The sequence below is a fragment of the Eucyclogobius newberryi genome, unplaced genomic scaffold, assembly GCF_026437365.1.
Source record: "Eucyclogobius newberryi isolate DKJ021-1_F unplaced genomic scaffold, fEucNew1.0.hap1 SCAF_18, whole genome shotgun sequence".
NCBI lineage: Eukaryota > Metazoa > Chordata > Actinopteri > Gobiiformes > Gobiidae > Eucyclogobius > Eucyclogobius newberryi.
This window is the reverse complement of record NW_027315812.1, coordinates 18,460,953-18,482,420: the sequence shown is the minus strand read 5'-3', so window position 1 is coordinate 18,482,420 and position 21,468 is coordinate 18,460,953. Positions and strand designations below refer to the sequence as shown.

At 42.6% G+C, this 21,468-nt stretch overlaps 1 protein-coding gene across 1 annotated transcript; it reads right to left on the bottom strand.

Moving 5' to 3' along the window:
• Window positions 1-24: 24 nt before the first annotated feature.
• Window positions 25-20,837, bottom strand: boc (BOC cell adhesion associated, oncogene regulated). The gene is made up of 17 exons (XM_072450836.1): window positions 20,594-20,837; window positions 9,439-9,566; window positions 8,947-9,219; window positions 6,411-6,557; window positions 5,843-5,986; window positions 5,332-5,625; window positions 4,220-4,495; window positions 3,353-3,781; window positions 3,222-3,275; window positions 2,775-2,984; window positions 2,314-2,489; window positions 2,006-2,228; window positions 1,745-1,930; window positions 1,456-1,667; window positions 1,294-1,382; window positions 1,083-1,222; window positions 25-961 (listed from the first exon to the last, which is right to left on the bottom strand). The coding sequence occupies exons 2-17, from the start codon at window positions 9,548-9,550 to the stop codon at window positions 819-821; spliced, it is 3,108 nt and encodes a 1,035-aa protein (XP_072306937.1). The 5' UTR covers window positions 9,551-9,566; window positions 20,594-20,837; the 3' UTR covers window positions 25-818.
• Window positions 20,838-21,468: the final 631 nt, after the last annotated feature.

The following is a 21,468-nucleotide window of genomic DNA, read 5'->3' as shown; positions in this document are numbered from 1 at the left end:
TTGCCCAAATAAGTTGAGGACACGTCATTTCAAATGTTTTTATTTACATGCAGTAAGTGTGCCAGCTCACAAGGGGGTGTGTAGATTCCAGATCTCCTTCATAATTACTGCAGATGTCTATGAAAAAGACTAATACTTGTGCCATTCTGTGAGGCTCAATAATACTCATGCAGCAGCCACAGCGCCCCCACCTGGCAGTCTTTTGGTAACCAGCACATGAGTCAAGTGAAAAGCTTGTTGAGCTTATTGAGTGAAAAACATTTTCCAGAATCTCCCATTCAGTGACTTGAAACAGAAAATAAATATCTATACAATTTATATTCATTTTATCACTACATAATGATTTATGTTGGTTACAAGTGTTAATGATGAGCAGTGTATAATGGCTTTCATTATCACTAAAAATGACTGGCCTGTATTCAAATTGTAACATTTTTCAGGGTACGCTGCATCAAAGCCCTTTGCAATTCTAATTAATTTGACCAGGTGTGATATACATAAAGCTAGTTACTCAAAACAAAACAGGAATGGGACAAGAAGCAAGTAAAAACACAAGTGCTCAACACCACACGGGTAATTTCAGATCTGATTGGTCTTCATCGCTTACAGGACTTCTGTCCTCCCCAGGAAAAGTGGATAAGGCTCTGCAACATTGTGCTCCTAAGTCCATTAAGAGTAGGTGTATGAATAAAAATACTTTTTCAATATGAAAATATCCATATATACAGAATATGAAACATTTATGTACAAAATAATAAATATATAAATATCTACCATACAAAAATAAATATCTTCTCATGTATTTGTTTAACAGTCTTTTATGCCTCTGTTGCACTGGCTGTCCCTTCATCGTAGGGTGAGGCTGCATTTGTGTCTTCAGACTGAGGTGTTGAGGCCACAGACGATGCTGTAGTGAAGACGCCCTCATCTTCAAGAGATAGTAAAGGGAAGGATGTTGTTCCTGAAAGTTATCAAAATTAAAAACAAAAAAGACTGATCAGATATGTAGAAAAAGTCATTTTTTACATTGAGATACACACATGAACAACATACTTAAATTGTACAAAGCAGTGTTCACTCACTTTTAGTTAGGCCGTCTTCAGGAGGGTCCTCACAAAATGTCCCATTGTCATCTAATTCCAGTGAAGTTACAGCTTGATGTGACGGATCAAGGAGCAGAAAAGCTGAGTTATATGAGGGGCAGCAGTGTTGTGGAAGTGAGCTGTTGAAAGAAAAGAATGTTACAGAAAATTTCCCAGAACAGAACAGATAAATACTGTCTACTAAACATACTTTGTAGAGCACTGATAGATGGGCAGATGTCCATTAGGAACAGACTGTGGTAATAGCGTGTCACCCTCTGCCTCACTCTCCATGTCCTCCTGTAAAACATGTCATTAGAATACTCTTATACAGGCCGTCAGTTGATAAAACCAAATTTGGAAGAAATCGTACCTGCTGGACTCCCGGTAGACACTGTGTAGCATGGTGGGGTTTGCCATTTGACATGTATTCTCCATTTGTAGGGTAAACCACACGAGGCGCAGTCATGTGACCATCCAACGGGCACTGTCCTACCAGCGCAAGGCCGTGGAGCGGTACCATGGTGTACTGGCAGTTGGACACAGGAGTGGCCAAAGCAGGGAAAGTAGGGTCTCCAGTTTGCTCTAAAGGAAACACAAACATTAATACTGTAGTAACACACAAATCTAGTGGTGGTGGTGTTTAGAAAGCAGCTACTTACTCTGTTTGGCCCATGCTCTCCAAAGGCAGAAAGGTATGAATGCAACAATGATGAAAACAAAGGCTCCCAGGACGATGAAAACTAAAGTGAGATACGGTAAGTCACCAGGCCGCGGCACATTAGGATATCTCTCCGGGTGAAATGGAACTTCTAATGGAGTTGTGCTTGGGGCATTGTGAATAGCTGCTAAAAAGAATAAAATGTCTTCAACACAGTTCATAAGGTTAAAAACGTACGGTTTAAAATGATTAGACCACACACCTTTGGTTTCCATAATGACTACATTTCCAAATTCGCTTTCCCCCTTTTCATTAAAACTCTGCATTTTGATATCATATGAGGTTTCAGGCTGGAGGTCTGTGATGGAGTGCCAGTATCTATCCCCCTCAACCACATCCTTCTTATAGTCGCTGTCGTTGTCGCTGTCAGTCGGCCGGTAGTGGATGTAGAAACCATAGATGGGTGTGTTGTTTACTGGTGTGTACTGGAGAGAAGCATAAATCACACGTCATAAAACTGGAATAAAGGGGAGACAATAAGTTACTGTATTGTTTTTGTCAGTGGCTTACAGTCCATTTAAGGATGATCGTGGTCTCATTGATGGCTTCATTGTAAGTGATGTAAGGTCCCACAACAGGGCGTTCGTGAGTTCGTCCGCCAACTACTGTGTATGCTTTGGACGCGGCGCTGGGTGGGCTGGAGCCAATCACGTTCACAGCCACAACCCGAAACTTGTAAGACGTCCCTAAAGACAGACATACAACCGTTATTATTATAAATTTAACATGTGATTTATCTGATTTTAGTGCATTGTTTTGACTGGCCATGTTTGCTTTCAAAAGAAACCCTCTAGTTGTGGCTTTAGATTGATGGCAATCATTAAACAAATGACTACAGCAACACAAATTTTATGGGCAATGGGAAAGAAAGTAAATAAGCAGGATATTGATGTTGTAATTACATGCTACTTAACCCTTCAACCCGAACTCGTCCAAATTAATGCAGCTCAAAATTAAGTTTGGTAACTGACCTTTCTCCAGACCAGTAATCTCCACGGAGAGTCGCGAAGGAGGGATGTTTTCCACCGCTGTGACCCAGTCTTCTCCAGCCTTCCTCACTTTCTTGTACTCCACACGGAACGACTGGATGGGGAAGCCACGGTTGCCACGAGGGATCCAAGTAACATAGGCCGAAGTCTCTGTAGCCGTGGAGACTGTGGGCTTGTCTGGAGCCTCTGGAGCTGCGTGTTGGAAACAGAGGTGTAATTTAGTGCACAGAGACAACTTTTACCCTAATCCACTTTACATAGTGCACTTACGGAAAGATCATCCTTCAGTGACAATAGAGAAAGATAGGAAAAATAACATGTTAGTCAAAAGAAGTGTTAGAAGCCAATGTATGCTTCAGAAAAACCTATTTATGGTTATTTTCGGGTTAGTATAGTTGTATAAAAGGGTTGGTTTTGAGGGTTGCTTACGAGAAAGGCTTGGTGAAGGAACAGCAGTTTTGGGTGGATCACTGACTTTAGGGCCTGAAACCAGAAAAATATCTATTTATATAATGACTCAAAAATCCCAGTCACAAATAGGAGGATATTAACAAAAATACCTTTTCCAGTTCTGAAAGTCATCATGGCAGGTTGCCCTAAACCAGCACAGTTTTTGGCCGTCATCTCCACTTCATACAAACTGTCTGGCTGCAGTTTGGCCAGAGTCAATTTATGGAGAGAGCCTGAGATGCTGCTGGATGTCCAATTTCCCAGAGGCACTCCCACTTTTCTGTATTTGACCATGTACTCCAGCACAGGGACGCCCCGACGGGGCCTCCATGTCAGTTCATAGTAGTCAGCCTTGCCAGTGCGCGGCTGACTCAGGATGATGGGGGCCTCGGCTGGAGTGACCTGTCCAGGCAATTCAGAGCAGTCCAGGGGCAGCGTGGCGCCAGAGCTGCCTGGTCTTATGGGTGGCTGTTCCTTCAGGACCTTATCTGGGCTTGGGGGACGGAACATGGATGGGAGTTTAGCCCTGGAAGAAGGCCCTAGAACAAGAGATACAAACAATGAATTGACTGTACACTAAAAGTACTAACATGTACAGCGATGTCATGATATAACATTTTAGAATTACGATTATTGTGAAGGAAATATTGCGCTCCATATTGAGCTCCATGGTAAGCTCAGCGGAGGGGCTTGAGGCTCAAGTCAACAACAAACAGCTTTATGTCAAATAAACTCATGAAAATGCAGGCATAAAACATGTACTTGTGCTAACTCTGGCTCGAGCAGTTTACGCGCACTACAGTGGACCTCAGTTAACAGCCCACTTATACACACACAACCCGTTTATAATTGCAACCATAAATATTTGCGATAAGTGGAAAAAAACAGTTAATCTTGACATTCATGGTCACCACATTAATTCATTGTTTTCAAGTGAAACAATCTTATCGTCACAGCGTTGATACAACTCGTCATACCAGTTGATAGAGTGATGAGACGTGTAGATGCCTGTGCACTGCCCGCGGCGTTCTCTGCCATACACTGGTAAATGCCGGTGTCCTGGGGTCCAATGTTAGAGATGCGGAGCCCCCCTTTGTTCCTGAACAGATGGCGGGGTGATGGAACGAGGGGCTGGGCATTATGGAGCCATGTTACAGACGGGGCAGGTTTCCCATGGACCTGACACGTGATGCGCACCATCTTCCCAAACACCACCTCCTGCTGCTGCAGCTCCACCATCACCTGGGGAGGTTCTGTGGGGCAGAACACAGAGAGTTTAAAACAAATCATAATGTATAGCTGAAGGACACAAATTAAACTGTAAATATATAATGTATAATTTACAGCTGTAACAGCTGAACCAAAGCGTTTCTCACCAGGAAATAATAGGTGTATAGTAATGTACACTCACAAAACTAAAATTAAATGCAATTAAGCTGAACTAAAATTTCACATATTAACAGAAGCAAGACATTATTGTAAAAATGGTTGCAATCCCTAATTGGTTGTACATTTTCCTTTATTAATTAAAACTAATTAAATAATTACTGAAACAATTTCCTTCTGAGAGTTGCGTGCAGATGATTTGTTTTCACTTAGACAGTGTGATGTGTGTGTCAGTGTGTCTCTGTGCAGAGGCAGCCAGGCGAGGCCAGTGCAGGGAGTTGATGGTTGGCTGCTTGTGAATCAGGAAAGACAGAGCTCATTACAGCTCCAGCAGCTCTGGCTTTAATTAGAGCCAGCTGCAGTGAGAGACAAGCCCACAACACACCCACTCCCACAAATACCTACGCACGCACACAGACACTTAGACACGCACACAGACACGCAGACACACACCGAAAATCACTGTAAAAACAGTCATCTATAACCTAGACACATTCAGTCCTGCTCCAAAACAGAGCTTTGCCTATCAAACACAACAGTGCCCATTCATAAATACTGCACTCAGAAGGTAATTCATCTAATTATAAAACCAATAACTTCAATTACGACCATTTTCTTTAACTATGTAAAAGTGATTTAACACCAAGCTACATTTATACCACAGTGCATCATACAGGAAGTAAAATTATAGACCTCTCCTTACCAAACACTTGTACATCGTAGCGCACTGTGGCCAGGCCTGCAGAGCCGATGCCGTTGTCTGCTCTGCAAATGTACTTCCCAGAGTCGTCCTCACTGACGGCATCGATCAGGAGGTTACTGAGCAGAAAGCGTGTGTTGTTGTGTGAGCGTAGGTCCAGTCCGTCTTTGGCCCATGTGACCTGTGGAGTAGGTATCCCGCTGGCGACACACTCCAGCACCAGGCGCTGGCCTTTTGTCACCATGATGGTACGAGAGTGCGGAGGGTAAATAATCCGAGCAGCCTCGGACGTTGAACCTATGGCACAAAATGGTCAGACAATGAGCAGAATATTCAAGTTTAATGTTTTACTGTGAATCAATCTTGTTGAAGGCACATGGCTGTTGAACATAATTTCATGGCACATATACTTAAGTAAATACCACTATTATGATATGAATTTGGTTCAATATGAATAGTACTGCTTGGCATTTATGTGTTTCAGCTTCTGAATGTTGAAAAGTTTGATACTCACGTCGTATGCGCAGGCGGTCAGCAGAAGTGGATGTTTTCACCTCCTGGGTGATGGGGTTGTATGCAGCACATTTGTAGGGCCCCTCGTCCTCCAGTGTGGCATTGGCTATTTGTAGGTTTCCTGAAGGCATGATGAGGTAGTTGCCTGCAAGAGATAGAACTGTTAAAAGCATTTGCATTCATTAGTGAATACAGTGACCACTGCAAGGCGCTATAGAGTCTGATGAAGAATCAGACAGAATTCTGTCAGTATAGTGTTCTTTTCCTCAGAGATAAGCAGTTATCGGTACCTACAGCTCCAGGCATCGTCAGCATGCCAGCCACCAAACCACTGGAGCTTTTCTTCTCTTCCAGGCAACTTGCAACTAAATAGCTTCACAAATAAACAACTGCATTCCCATGTTTTAATGCTATCAAGATTGTGTCCTTATCACTGGCATTATGATAATTCAGTTACCAGGACAATGACCTTTCCGTAAATTATGAAGACTTTGGGAATATAAAGGAATGTGGAAAAGAGTAATTTTAGAAAATCACTATTAATGAGGGCTATGTTTGCTGTTAATTACCTTTGGAAGTCTCCAGCCATTCCTGTTTGACGCTGTAACGGACCTGAGCTTTGGGCTGGCTTTCGGGGACATGACATTCAATGATAGCCGTGTTGCCTTCATCCACCTCGATCTCCTGCTGGTCATCAGGCTCAAAGTCTCGCAGCTCTGAAAAACACAGAAACAAGTCAGACTTGTCACAGTGTGGCAAAACCACAAGCCCCTCTGTCATCGTATTAATACACAGTGTAAATCATTTCTAACAACACATATACAAACAGTCATCATCTTTTTCACATCTTTAGCATAGCTGCCTTAATGTGTCTACCCAACCCCTTCTCATGAATAACTCATTTGTCTTATTAAAAGGCCAAAGCCTGAAGTGGTATCTGTAACATTGGAGTAAGCATCATTAATCCAGCCAAATGTTACTCTTGGACTGGAGCTGGTTAAAATTTTGTGGCAAATGTGGAGGGATTACTGGGCTGTGTGCAGCAGACACACAGTCTGCTCACCACAGACAGAAATGCCCTTTGACCTCTTAAAACCCCTGCCACAGCAGCCCCAGGCCTTGCCACAGGGTCAGAGGTGAGAGGGGTCTGTCCTATAGAGTTTCACAGAAACATATCCAGTTTGGTTTAGGGACAAATGACTAAACTGTGCTTTCAGGAAGAAAAAAGCTCAGCGGGGGTTTTCTGCCATTACGCCATTTTAAAAATGAAAAGTCAGAAGGAAAAATAAAATGAGGCAACTTTGGAAAGGAAACTGGAAATTGCAACAAAATGACATTTGTCATGAAGGAGTCCAAGAGCAAAGTGAAAGATAAACAATACTTTTCAGAGAATGTAATTAAATGTCTACCAGTCTCTGTTGATTTATTCTTTAAAAACAAGGCCCCCTCAAATCTTTCCAGAGGTGCTATAACTGGTGTGTTTTCTTTGGCCTGGGCCTACACTGGCACACACACATCAGCTGATGGGACTTTGCTTATTGAATTGTATACAAAGTTTAGATAAGGCTGAGTCATTTGCAGATATGGGCATCACTGTGATTTACTCAAGGCTCTGAGCAAACACCTTCACAGCGGGAGGCCTCATTTAAGTCATTCACCATCCTCTGTGCATCTGGGGACTCCAGCATTTACACTCAAACACACAAACATCTTTGACTGTTTGAGCTCTTATTCTGAAAGATGAGATTCCCAGCCAGGACATGTCAGGCTAAGTGCTGTGAGTATGCGATGGAAGAGTCGTCGTGTGGCGCTCCATTTGCTAAATCAATCAAGGGCTGTTTTTACAACCAGCCCATGACCACGTCCTACCTCCAAATGCATTCCTCAAGTTACACCTTTAAACCCGGCCCACGTTCTGTGCAGCTAAGGTCCTGCATGGTGCTTCTCAGGTGTGTGAATATGTGTGCACTGTGTAGCCCCTGTGTGAGCAGCAGGATGCAGGATGGATGGTATTCATAAATTGAAGCAGACCTCCCACACCAGGACTTTTTGGCAAGGCAGAGCTAAATATTTCGAAAGAGAGAAAGTGCATTCATCATCTTTATGTGTTGCAGCAGGAGGCCGGTACATATTATTCTGAATTATAAGATATTTTTGCAACATGTTGTGTGTTCACATTGTCTCCTGCAATTAGAGAGGCAGCAAGAGGCTTTCAAGTTGTGGTGAAGAAAGCGAAAGCAATTAACTTACTGATTACCAAAAGCCATGTGCACAAGTATGTTCACATAGAAAGACAAGCATGCACAGTCTTATGGAGCAAGTCCAGGGGGAGTCTGAGGGTGGCCAACTCAAGGCCATTATTAAATATAAAACGTTTAAGAGGGAGGTGGAGCAGGCAAATCTGGCCCCACATGTAGATATCTGAAAATAATTATTCTACTTATTGGTGAGGAGATATCAACTGTATCTAATCCTGATTTTGTGAACAAATCACAAACTCTCTAGACACACGGAGAAATAACTGATGAAAGGTTATCGAGAAAGTGAGCTTTTCTACAATAAATAATTACTTAACTTTGTTTTTGACAATGTGTGACTCAATTACAGGACCATGATTTGCAATGCTCCAAGCGCTGTAGACAGGAATGTGGAGCTGTTGGGAGTAGAGAGACATATAGCAGGGGCCCCAGGCTGAGCCCTGGTTTCGTCTCTGACCGGCTGTGGCCCCTGGGTCTACCTCCATTCCTATGGCTCAGGTTACACAACTTCAGACCCCCTCTCTGTCCCATGATGCAAATCAAATGTAATCCCACACACTTAAAACTGCACAGCTCTATATATGTGAAATAGGAAAATGAATAATTCACTCATAACTACATTAGGACAATGTCACCTCTTCCTCTGAAATTGAATGAAAACCTGTGAGGCTCAGACTGGCAAAGTCCTAGTGAAGCAGTGGAAAAGTACACAGTTTATAGCTTTGTATTTGTTAAGAAATTGAAGCAAATAAATACCACCGTTCTGTTTTGGGTGTACTCCTGATGCTTACGTGAGCCCAGTGTGTATGTGTTTATTTGTGATGGCTTTGTGTGGGCGGCTACTCACTGGCAGCAGTGACGTTTGCAGGGACACTGGCCAGAGCGCCAGCGGCAGAGCTAGCCACGCACTGATATCTGCCCACGGTTGTATTGGTGAGTGTCGGGATGAGGAGGCCACTGGCACTCAGGACCACCCCCAGGTCACCCCGTACCACCTCCACGCCATTCAACCTCCAGCTGATGTTGGCTGAGGCCGGACGCACGCTGCAGCGCAGGCTCACGCTGCCCCCCAACTTCTGCACCACGGACAGAGGCTCCTCAGTGAACACAGGCACCTCATCTGATGGAGACAATTACACATGAATCAGCATTGCAGCAGTAACATCTATTGATACTGTACAAATAGTGATCTCTGAATTTTGTTAACCTCCGCTATGTGTTACTGCCAGATAAAAAATAGCTTTAAACCCTTAATATTGGCGAGTGAACATCTAAAAATAGTTTCCTAACCAATAAGTAATCTGATTACCTACAGGTTGAATGGAAAAAAAAAACGTACCAGAGAGAGATGCACAGTTCTGCAGGCAGCACAAAAGCACAGCTCCCAGAACACAGAATACTGGAGTCTTTTTCTTTCTCATCCACGGAGTCCAACCTCGCTTTCCAGACATCTTCCATGCACTGCCTCTGAAAAAGGAAAATAGGGATAAGTTAGACGAAAAGTTGCCAAACAAACAACAAAGTTAACTGGACAACTGGTGCTGGATTTTAAAAATACACACTAATAGTCTTTGCTATTTAGTCTGTATCCATTTTAATTGAATACAAAACACAAACAGGCATCTTTTAAGGAAAATCCAACCATGCAAAGCTATGCACGGTGCACTACCCTCATGAGGCATACTCGACACAAATAAAGCCTTTATTCACGGTCAGCCCCCATCTTAGCCATGACCCCAGCCCTGCACCCGCACCAATCCCGACCCAGCTTATCAAAGGGACACTCTCATTCTGCTGGATGTAACCCAAGCCCTGTGCCTCTCGCTCAGGTGTAACCGATACAGGTAGAAGGTCTGCCAGGAGGAGGAAAAGGGGGGGTTAAAAGCACACAGGCTGCATTCAGCGCATGGGACAAAGAGCAACTAATGAGACGCAGGCCATGGAGCGGGGGTCAAATGAAATATATATCCCAGAGAGAAGGTGTGGGATAGCGGTGCGGACACTCCTTTTATGCTTCAGGGCTGTATGTATCAGAGGCAAAATGGCAAAAGTGATGCTAATGCAGAACGGGGAGCTTTTTCTCTCTCCCTTGTCGCTTGCTGCCAAGTTTCCCGAATTCTTTCCTGTCAGGTTAAACTAACAACTTCCCGTCAGGATAAGGAGGGTGGTCCAACAAAACTGAATCTCTTTTCTCTTTCTGGCTCACTAATATACATCTAGTAACGTCAGAGAGAGCATTAGCACCCAACAACCCCAACTACCTCATGTAAACGTATTTTTTTACCATATCATAACAATGTTCCTTCTTTATTATCCAACTCAAAAGCTGTATTTTGATTGATTTACGCATGTGTGAGCAATCCTGTAATGTTCTGCATTCATGGTTTGAATGCTCAAGAAATTTCAGTTTTCACCTACCCCCTATCTCCGCCTACATCCTGTACTTACACGCACTAAGTCAAAAATTCAGACTCCAGGTCACATACGCGGAGTGAAAAAATGTCACACATTTTTCATCAATAAAAACTGCTGCGTGTTACTGGAGCCATCAGTTTTGAACAGGAAGTCAATGGACCTAAATTATATTAAACCGTTTTGGAGCAATACAGTCAGTAATTTACAATGAACAAAATGTAAAATCACAATCCATGCATTTTACAGTTTAATACTAAATAGCAATAATAGTAAAGAGGCTTAATAGATACAAAAGCAGAACTGAAAGGAAATTCTGACAACATCTTCCAGCGACCCCAGTGAAAAATGTTTGGCTGCTTGGCAAGTTCAATGAACATTTATGAAAATGAGTAAACCAGCAACGTTGTGAAAAACTACAATCCAAAGCAGAAACTATGGCTTATCAGCCAGAGCACTGACAACTTGCACATATTTGTTGTACTTTGGTTTGGGGAACTATTGACTAACTACTACACATGCAGGCAGACCTTGGCATTGGTCTACTGAAGTGCAGCATTAGAGCTGCTTTAGTAAACAAATACGGAGAGCTACTGCGGGATCAAGAGTACACATGGCTGAATGTCTGTGGCTTCTGTGGCAGTTTGTTTTATGGACACAGCCCAGGACAACTGCTCATAAGAGTCCATACATCTGTATTAAGCACCTGTCCCGACAGTGCAGGGTTACAAACCATAAACCACAGCAATCTCTGTGCCAATTCGACAGATGACAATCCAAAACATCTAGTTTATGTAGGCTACATATTGTAATTTTGTCCTGTTCAGAATTAACACTAGTGCGGTTATTGAAAAGCGAGTTTTTACATTACATGCACAAAAGACGGTCGTACATCATCAGTGCCTAAAAACAGTCCGCTCTTCAGAGCTGTCCATCTGATTCATTAGTCACTGAGCCCTGTGTTTGCTTAGCAGATGCTCTGCATCAAGATGAAAACGCTGCACTGACATCTATCACCAACGTTTTCCAACCATCCTTCTCAGAAAGGTCACAGACAGAAAGAGAAGAGCCTCCTATGCATCAGCGAGACTGATAAAAACCAGAGCACCCAGGAAGAGACAGCTCCTCTAAATTATAAACCAGGAATGTGCTTTGGTCTAAGCAATGAGAACCAAGCACATCTTGATAAAAACATGTGCAGTTACAGTATGTGAAGACATTTTTGTTATGGTGATAATATAAGCAGGTTGTAACAGTATTAATAATGATGAACTTGAGATACTGGACAATTAAAAGGCGGCTTTTGGAACCTATCAGAAGCTCTTAATGAACTGACAGAGTAAACATTTGAAGGCCAAAAACAGCTGTCGAATGTGGAGGCATGCATCATGACTGTAGGTATGTGAGAGCTTTGTATGTTGATGTGGTGGAGTCACTTGACAGAAGTTCATTGTGAGCATGTAAAGTAAAGACACCAGAGTCCCAATATCTCCCGGGCCACTGCCGGTCCCATTGTTAAAGTGCCTTGGTGGATAAATTCATTTTGACAACCCTGCTAATTGGATAAAACCAGACTGGAGCCTCCTCCCAGTGCGCTCACATTCCATCTGTTTTCTGGCATGGAGAGGACACAGAGTAGGGAGGAGACTATGGTGAGCACTAACTCCTTCTGAGGTGCTGTTGAATATTTATCACCTCCACAACCCAAACTCCCACCCTCCCCCAATTTTATGTCTTTTTACACCCCTCCTCCTCCTACTACTTCTTCTTCGAGCTTCTCCAAACACCATAAAGCCCCCCCTTTAGATAAACACATGCGGTGTCAAGTGTGAGGAGTGCCGGGGGTTCAACTGCCCCGCTCAAGCCCCTGGGCCTACAATGCAGCGCTGCATAGCTGCCATGCGGGAGGCCGGTTGCCCCTAGCGACACTAACAGGCAGAACGCACCTTAATAGAGTGGAGAGTCATTGTAAAGCAGTGAGCCGGTGCATGGACAAAGACACCGCGTACACTCTGAGAAAAGGGAGACGCTACTCTGAAGGGTCCGAGGAAGAGCTGATGACGGGCCCCACTCAATGACCAAAGAGATGCGGGGGGGGCTCACTGACCAAAAGTGCATTGGAGGGCTCAACTCAAATTGATGGGGGTTTACGAAGTCAACGCAATAGTAGTAGTGTTAGTGGTTAATGGTGAAGATGTCAGGAGGAGAGAGCAGAGTCAACGAGAGGGTGTGTTTTAGAGTGCCACACTTGAGGGATCTGTGCTGTGTGGAGGATGATTACCCAGAAAAATATACATTATGTACAAAACGTGATCAAGTAAATATGCTAAGACATCTGCAACCTTAAGTGTGATGCAGTGTTGCAATCATGACATGTATTTTCTCAAAATTCCTGTGCGTGTAGGGGTGGACAATACGTTGAGATTTAGAGGATATCATGAATGTTGTTTAGAAGATATGCAAAATGTGAATATTGGGTATATTGTTAATACTACATGCGACAAAATGAGCTAATCAAAATGTAAATGGGTGCTGCTCGTGATCAAGTGGATAGCGCACATGCCGGGCTGCAGCCTTAGTTCAAAAGCGGCTCTCTGCAGTTTGCTGCATTCCCCAGTCTTGTCCCCACTTCATGCTGTACCGCCCTGTCCAATAAAACCTACAGGCCAAAAAAATACAAATAAATAAAAGTGGAAAAAGAATTTGTGTTGTAAACTTTCAAATAAGGCTATATGATGATATTTCTGAACTTTTGTGACACATTTTACAGACATTTCTCATTTGTCTGACAACTAAGCCTCAACTAATATGTTTAAAGAAATGTTTAACACATTTCTATCGGACTGACTTTGAATATTGTTATTGTTATACTTGTATCACAATATATGTCCACCTCGCCCACCCCTTAGTGTGTGAAACTCAAAACAATGCAATGGCATACGTCCACTGAAAGAAGTTCTTTATTTGTAACAATAAGTTCATTCAGCCTATGCCATAGCTTGGCGGCATACTCAGCACATATTGTTTTTAGGATTAAAAAAAAGGCTAAGAAAAGGCCTATGAAAAAGATCAATTACTAATGGAGCCGTGTGTTTCAGATGCATCCTTAACTCTACATTAGTTCTACACAAAAACACGAAAAAAGCATTTTACAATATGACTCTGTGCCTGTGATTATCTGCTATTTTGGTAAAATGAACATATCGTAAATGTGATTGAAACATTTTCAAACAAAGATGTTTTTCCCCACCTACTCCTCCTATTGGTCAGCCAGAGTTTGGATTTTTAAATTGCATTTTCAGATCAAGCAGATTACTTTCAGATTAAGCGGAATACTAATCTTATTCGCGATAAACTACAACCAACCACATTCTTGACTGGACAATGATGTAAAGAAACAGAGTTAATGTTTTTTGAGTTGAGAGAATCTGGCTCAACTGGGATCAAATGTATAAAGCAAATTCAAGTGGAGATCCATCTGTGTTGTACTTCCCTGAGTGAAAGCCTTGGCAGGAAATAAATCAAGACTCTGGCTTCCTCTCCTCGATCCCTGAGACCAGCTTTTTGGACAAAGCTTTGAGAGGGACCCATGTTGGCATCCGTATACTGCCCAACAGGTGGATTGAGAGGGGGTCCAAATCCTCTTCTTCAGACATCACTCGTTCTCATGCCATAAAATTACACATCAAACCCGCCTAACAAGCCCCCCCCTCCCTTTCCATAATACACACGCTTCACAGAGTATTAATGAGCTATATGCCAGCAAAGCCCCCTTCTCTGCCCCCTATTCCGACACTAACGAGCAACAGAGCGTCTCGGGGATTAAGGACAAGGATTGAGACAGGCCTGCAATGGAACAGGGGCGTTTTAATCAATTAAGTACTGCATTTGCATAATTTAGATAACGGAGCTGAATTAACCACAGACGGCTAATTACTGTGCATTGATGGACACGCCCACAGACATTCCTCTGGCTGTCATCAGATGCCACTGTGCCCACCGGGGCCATGGGAACGGAGAACATCCCAAAACTGACCTCATCATCAAGGACCATAAAGGTTTAAGTAACCAGAGTATGTGCAATATAATGGAAAATAAACATTAAAGTGCAATACTTATAGTACAAGTAGTATGATTTACAGTGTTTTTGAAAGTGTAACTTAAAATTGAGTCATATTTTATTTAATCAACCTCACATTAGACTTATTATGGTCTTGGTTTCATCCTTTCTAAACTTGTTAATGTAACACATTTTAAATATTGTTTTATATTTCGTTATAAAACAGTTATTTCAGTCCTGAGAGTCCTTTCTCTCCATCTACATCAACTAGTACTGTGTGGTAAACAATTGGAAAGTAAAACTAGCTTGGCTTGTAGAAAGCACTGTAGCAAAGGATAGTTTTTGCCTTGGCAATCTTATCTTGCTCAATGCAGCATAGTAGGTTTTCTTTTTGTAATATCACATTAGAGTATGCATTACATTGTGAGAACCCTGATGTACAGTATTTACTTCACTACAAAGATAATCTTACAAAAGGATGTGTAAAAAAACAACATCCATCAAGTGCTGAACAAGTCAACCAACTAATCCCAATCATTAATAACAACTAATCAATGATTGAAATAATAGTAAACTGATTTAGTTATCAAATAGTGGTTATCTGGACATCAAAACAATGTGCTGGGACAAAACTTTATATATATATATATATATATATATATATATATATATATATATATATACTAACAATTTAATGGTTAAAACACTTTATCTGGTTTAATATATTAAAAATGTCATATTCACAGGCCTTTCACGATCTGACAACAAATCAAAGAAAGCAATCAACAGAGTCATTTATTAGATAAACAGAACAGAAGGAAATATTTTCAAACCTAGCCTGGACTTAAAAGTGTTAAAAAGGTCTAGATGGTGTGTCTGTAGTGCATTACCTCACACAAGGCCATAATCATTCCCATTCACCACTTACTAATGCACCAGATCTCACAGTGCTCCTCACAAACCTAGGCAGCACCATATTTCATTTAACCACAACCATTCTTCCCCTGCCTCTGTTGCTTCTCCCAGCGACACACACAACAACTCACACATGGGACACAACACATGAGCAAGCAATCACACATGAGTCGATTATATGGTAAAAGTATACTCACAAAGACACAGAAATATGTCGAGCCCGGGAAGTTTTTCCACTCACTCACTCGCTGGCTACCACTTATTATCCCCAGCTCTGAGATGAACTCGCCACAATTCTGTACACTTTCATAGCTCTGTACATAAAGTGTGTACAGCTTGTGTGTTCCCTTCAGCATGGCAGGGGTGAGGAGGGGGTGCAAAGGGGGTAAAACGAGGCCCCTAACTCTTTTGGCAGCTCATGCATCAGATTGAATGGAACCAATTATAAATCAAGAGCAATTTCTCCCCATTATTCAGCAGGAACCAGGAGAGAGAGAGAAAAACGGTGCCTCTACAGTTCTCAGTGGGGGATGAAGGAAGGAAGGAGAGTAAAAAAATCATATGAAAAACCGACGCAGAAAAAGCAGGGGGGACGCAGAGATAAGGCAGAAATGAGAGAATGGAGAAACAGTAAAGAGTAAGACTTATGGGGAAAACAGATAAGTAAAAGTACAGGGAATGTAGAGTAAGACCTGTGGTTATAAAGTGAAAGGGGCTGAAGGAGTTTCTTAAGAGGAGAAACAGCTGGAAGAAGGCTGGTTTCAAAGGGAGCTCTCAGTTTCAGAGGCTGGATTAGTGTGTGTGTGCGAGAGGCCGAAACGTGTAAACCAAGGCCTGCCATTTGTCCTGTCACTCAGAGGATGTACGAGCCCTGTCCTGGGGAGAGAGCCCAGACAAAATATCAGAAAATAAAGCTTTAAATTTTGCTTTTAGGGATGAGAGAGAGCGAAAGAAGAGCTGCACCTTCAATGGAAAATTCCAGCTCTGATAACCCCAGGGGCCCACTAACTAACTAATCTGGTGCCCAGTGATTTATTCTGTTGAATCATGTCTTCTCCTGCCAGTTCCACATTTTTCGACGATGAGTTTTTTGCTCTCTGGGGCTATGCTTTAAATCAGTAAAAGCTTTAAAAGACAAACTTGACATTTTCAAGAGGGCTATTGAGCTTTTGTTTTTAATTCAAAACATTGGTCGGATTTAACAATGCCAAGGATAAACTTCACATACTCAACAGCACTTTCGTTTGGACTATAGAGTGATCCATAAACTGAAGTAGAACAGCTCTACGTTAATTTGAATATCAAGCCAGTTGCTGTTTGTTCTTCTCACCTCTCATAATTTATGCCATTTGACATTACAGTTGATCATTGAACATAAATGCCCATGAAAAGCTATCCTTAAAGGAATATCTTATCTTATCTTAATATGTTTTTGAAATGACCAGTTAAGTGCTTGCCAGTGGTGTTGCCATTTACGGCTTTTCGCATATGTGTTTATTACCATCTCAGCTCAATCATTTGCCGAATGTCTCTACACTCTCCACAGCTAAGAAAGACAGTAAACACAGACGGCCTACACTGAACAGCCCCTAGTCAATAGAGCAATCTTGCTAGTGTGTGAACGATCTATTAGAGTGTCTGGGTTGCTTTTGGCTCGTAATATCACCCCCTAATCTTTATCCAAATATCTGCTTTGCACACAGGACTATTTGTCTACACACACACTCGCCTTCTTATCCCTGTCTGGAGTTGATCAATGATCTAACAACAAGCGCACAAGACGTACAAGAGCTGGCAATACAAAGTGTGTGTTTGTGTTTGCGAGTGTGCGTGAAAAGAATGAGTGTGCCTGCTAAGGACTTTCATTAGCCAATCAAGCCGCTTATACTACTAAATGGTAGAACTAATCGCCTTGACTCCACCTAAAGAGCTTTGGTAATCCATATTAGCCTGTTGAGACAGAGATTGGAAATGTATGAGTTTTTTATGAGGCAAATATCCATGGGTTTCAGAGTGATGAAAAATAAGCACTGTTGCCAGAGTAATTAAGGATTCAAAAGAAAAAATTATATTTGAATGATTAAATATCAAAATGCCACCTATACGCAGGAAGTTGAAAGCTGTGAATAGACTGGGGGTATACTATTTGTAAATCTAATAAGGCGACAGTTCGAAGCCTCGTGTCCTGTCCTTTCTCAGATCGCTTCTCCGTCCATCTAAACGTCATGACTCGGTTTGGTCCAATCCAGTTTAATTAGCCTCTCCAACTCACTGTCAGAACTTTCCCCTTTTTTCACCTTGCATTCTTGGCTTTCTCTGCGGTCCAGGGCTAACAGGGAGGATCATGGACAGCAGAGGTATGCGGCCCCAGGGGAGGAGCCTGGAGTGGGGCCACCTGCCGGTCCAGGTGTCCCTCTGTGGTTAGCCAAGTTGAACTGGACACAGGAGCTCTCCTGGGGGCAAGCAACCCGAACACAAGCCACCAATCTGTCAGCGCTGACGGACTAATGCACCGCATGTCAACAGGCCAATAAGGTGCAGGAATTGGACTGCCTTATTTGGTCATGACGATGTTCCTTGATACTTTATTAAATGAACCTGCCCTTTTCGGCTCAAAGCAGCCAAGGTGAAAACGAGTAACAAGCAACACATTCCTATGCAAACACCAAATCCACTTTTGGACAGAAGCTTTCACCTCCACACTCACACAAAAACCTCAGTATACAGGAGTTTCGCAGCCCGCAGATTGTGCCTGCAGGCTGTTATGACTGCCTGAATGTACCCACTGTCAGAGAGATGAAAGTATGCCCTCAGGAAGGATTTTTTCCCCCTTAGTCAATTAACGCCAATGTTACACCCTCTGTAATAACAATGCAGCCTTCCAACAATGCAGTCAGAACTTAAGAACTTGCACTCACAAAAACATGGCGATGATGATTCAAACAGGAGGAGCAACAGAGCTAAATAACACTTTGTAAAACGCTTATTAAAATCCATCTTTGATTTCCAACTACATTTTAAAAAATAGCAGGCGTAAGTCAAACAAGTTTAATCCTATCCCTATAGTGTCCTGACAGCCCTCTTCAAAACGTCAGAGAAACATTTCAATGAAGAAATGACGGAGGCGCTGTATTGCTGTTGGCAGTAAACCTAAATCCACAGCAATTTTTCAGTAAAAGCTAAATAACAGCATCCTCAGCTCCTATAGACTCGAACACAACCACAGGCCATTGGTGGAGAAGTGGAAACTGGAAATGTGTTGCAAAGCTACAAGTCTGTTTTGGCCACGAACACAACTCAATCTAACGTCACTTCAAATCACACTAACAATATTCTGGAATGAAAAGATCAAGCTAGGGCTGCCAGAACACGTCACTGCGTTTGTGTGCACTAAATAAAACCCAAAACCCAACATGGATAGTATCTGAGAATAAGACCAAAAGTAATAACCAAAAATAGTTAATTTGCTCAAATCACAACAAACTGTCTGAATATCAGGTTGTTATACACAAATATATGCATGAATTTCTAACGCAATCCTCTGCGATCTTGCTCTATTGTTTTGTCCCAAATAAACTTTATCTTGTGAAGTGGTTTGTAGCGTGCAAATCTCTTATGTTCCATTAAATATGTTTTTCCAGTCGCTCTAATAAGCAAAGCCAGAGTAGTGTGAGAAATCGCTAGATAATCAAACTGCAATCAATTAGTTCAACTTTGATCCATCCAACAACAACACGCTGCCCCAGCCACTAGACATCAAGAGCATTCTCCTTCTTTTTGTACTCCAATTAATTATCTTATAAGCCTTGCGCCTAATTGGAGGAGGCCGGGCCATTCGTTTCGACTTTTGATCCAAGTGACACTGATTCAGCCCAACAATCGGGCGCTCTTGAGCACTCTCGTCCAGTGCCATGTCAGTCATTGAATTGCTCTGGTTCTATCCGTGCGAGACATTACGGGCTAAATGCAATCCAAATAACACAACGGCACCTGGGGTTGGTAACTCGAGCCCCTGCGGCTGTTCCTACAGGCCCGTCCTGTGTGGATGTGTCCCCCTCTTGTGTCTTTAAACCTGGGCCCCTGCGGTGACTGACACTCTGGCCAACACTCATTAGCAGCACAGAGGATTAAGACAAACATTTTCTCATTAAATCTCATATGAATACAGGGGGATATGAGGAGAGAGCTGGAGTAGGGCAGATGACAGTCAATTCATAAAGCATTAATTAAGTTCACCAAACCAATGTGCTGTGAGTTAGAATGTAATTACACATACATAAGATATAATAATGAAACACATAATAATGAAACTTGAGTGTGGGGAAGACTATTGATTTTGCCAGAACAAACTTATGTACTGTATTTATTGTCAGTTCATCACAAGACAAACCAATCATTGATAAAGTTATTTGTCAAATCCCCACACAGTCTGTGTCACAGTCTAAATGAAGGTGAGTGTTGCTCTCATAAGTGGTCCTGCACATCCACAGATGTCAGAGATAAATCGGAGGTAAATCTGGCAGAGTCTGTTTTGTGTTAACCTATGGCAGCCACCATAGGCTGCGGCCTGCAAGATGCAACTCCTAAACATGCCCTAAAATACTTTTCAGCATCTCGGTACAACAATATCAACACCGACGACACTTCCATATGTGTGTATCTTTGTCCTAATATTAAAATCATGACTGGAGTTAATGGAAAACTTACGAATCTGTGGATGCGATGCTCAACCAATCAACAACAAGCTAAAGTGAAGCGAAAAAGTCCAGATAATGAAACAAAATGTGTGCACAAACCAAATCTGCTGCACGAGTCATGATTCACACTGGGTTGTATAAATGTGATCATGTTCATGTTTTGCCCATCGATTTAACAGATAATGAAAAACAACTGTTGCTATCGACATTGGTAGCGCTAACGAATCAGCGGTTTCACGCAAATATCACCAATTTGTCGCTTTGCTAACGGAGAGAATACGTATTTTACTGTGTTAGAATAAGGGATTGCGCCATAAAACTTGCAAAAGTAAAACAAAAAAAACTATTACATCGTTATAAGCAGCGTAACCCCACAAAAACATGGAACCGCATGAAGGCAGAAAACTTACCAAAAGCTCTCTACTTGGTGCTCACACCTAGGTTTTCCCCAAACGATCGTCTCTCAGAGTCTTTCGTCGCGTTTAGTTCCCAAAGTAAGACCAGTTTGTTTCTTTTTACCACTTAAAGCGTTCCTTGCTTTAGTAATTTACTGCGATGCCACCGACATTTTCTTCGGCTCCCCAAGTTCTCACATTGAAAGGCCGTTTTTGGATGACTGAGCTCTCAAACAATTCTCCCTTTTGGGACGCGTTTGCGGGTCCTCCCACTTCCCGAGCAGGAGGAGGGATCTGAACAATAGGGACCGGAGCAGGGTCCAGCGCGGCCGCTTCTCCCGGCCTCTTCTCACAGCGCCTCAACTCCTTACAATGTGCGTAAAGTGCACCTCCAATACTACCTTTACGCAGTTACGCACAATACATACAACACCCTAAAACATATGTACAAGTCCAGATCCGGGATGTGGGAGACGCGCCCCTCCCCCTCTGTGATTTGGTATGCGTTTAGTCCCCACAGTTTGTCCTGACCCTCTTCATTGAGCCTTGCAGGTCCTTGGTGCAGCTGTGAACTGCTGTGTTATGTTTTTTTGGTGGAATTGACAGGCCCAGTCAGGACGGGCACACACTTTCTCATACCACAGTGATCACAGTGCCCCAAGGAGTCCTGTGCTCCACTTCAATCAGCACAGTCTGAATGTAGGGGAGTCCTTTCTGTCCACTCCATTAATAACTGATTATTGTGAGGGAACACAGGCTCCGATAGGGGGTTCAGTTGGTGGGAAACAGGCGGCGTCTCTGAGGCCAGAACTCCCAAGATGTAGTGCACCTGAGGGCTTATGGAGACCGGCCTGTCTCACTAGTCCCCATCCCACCGCTTGCACTTGTCC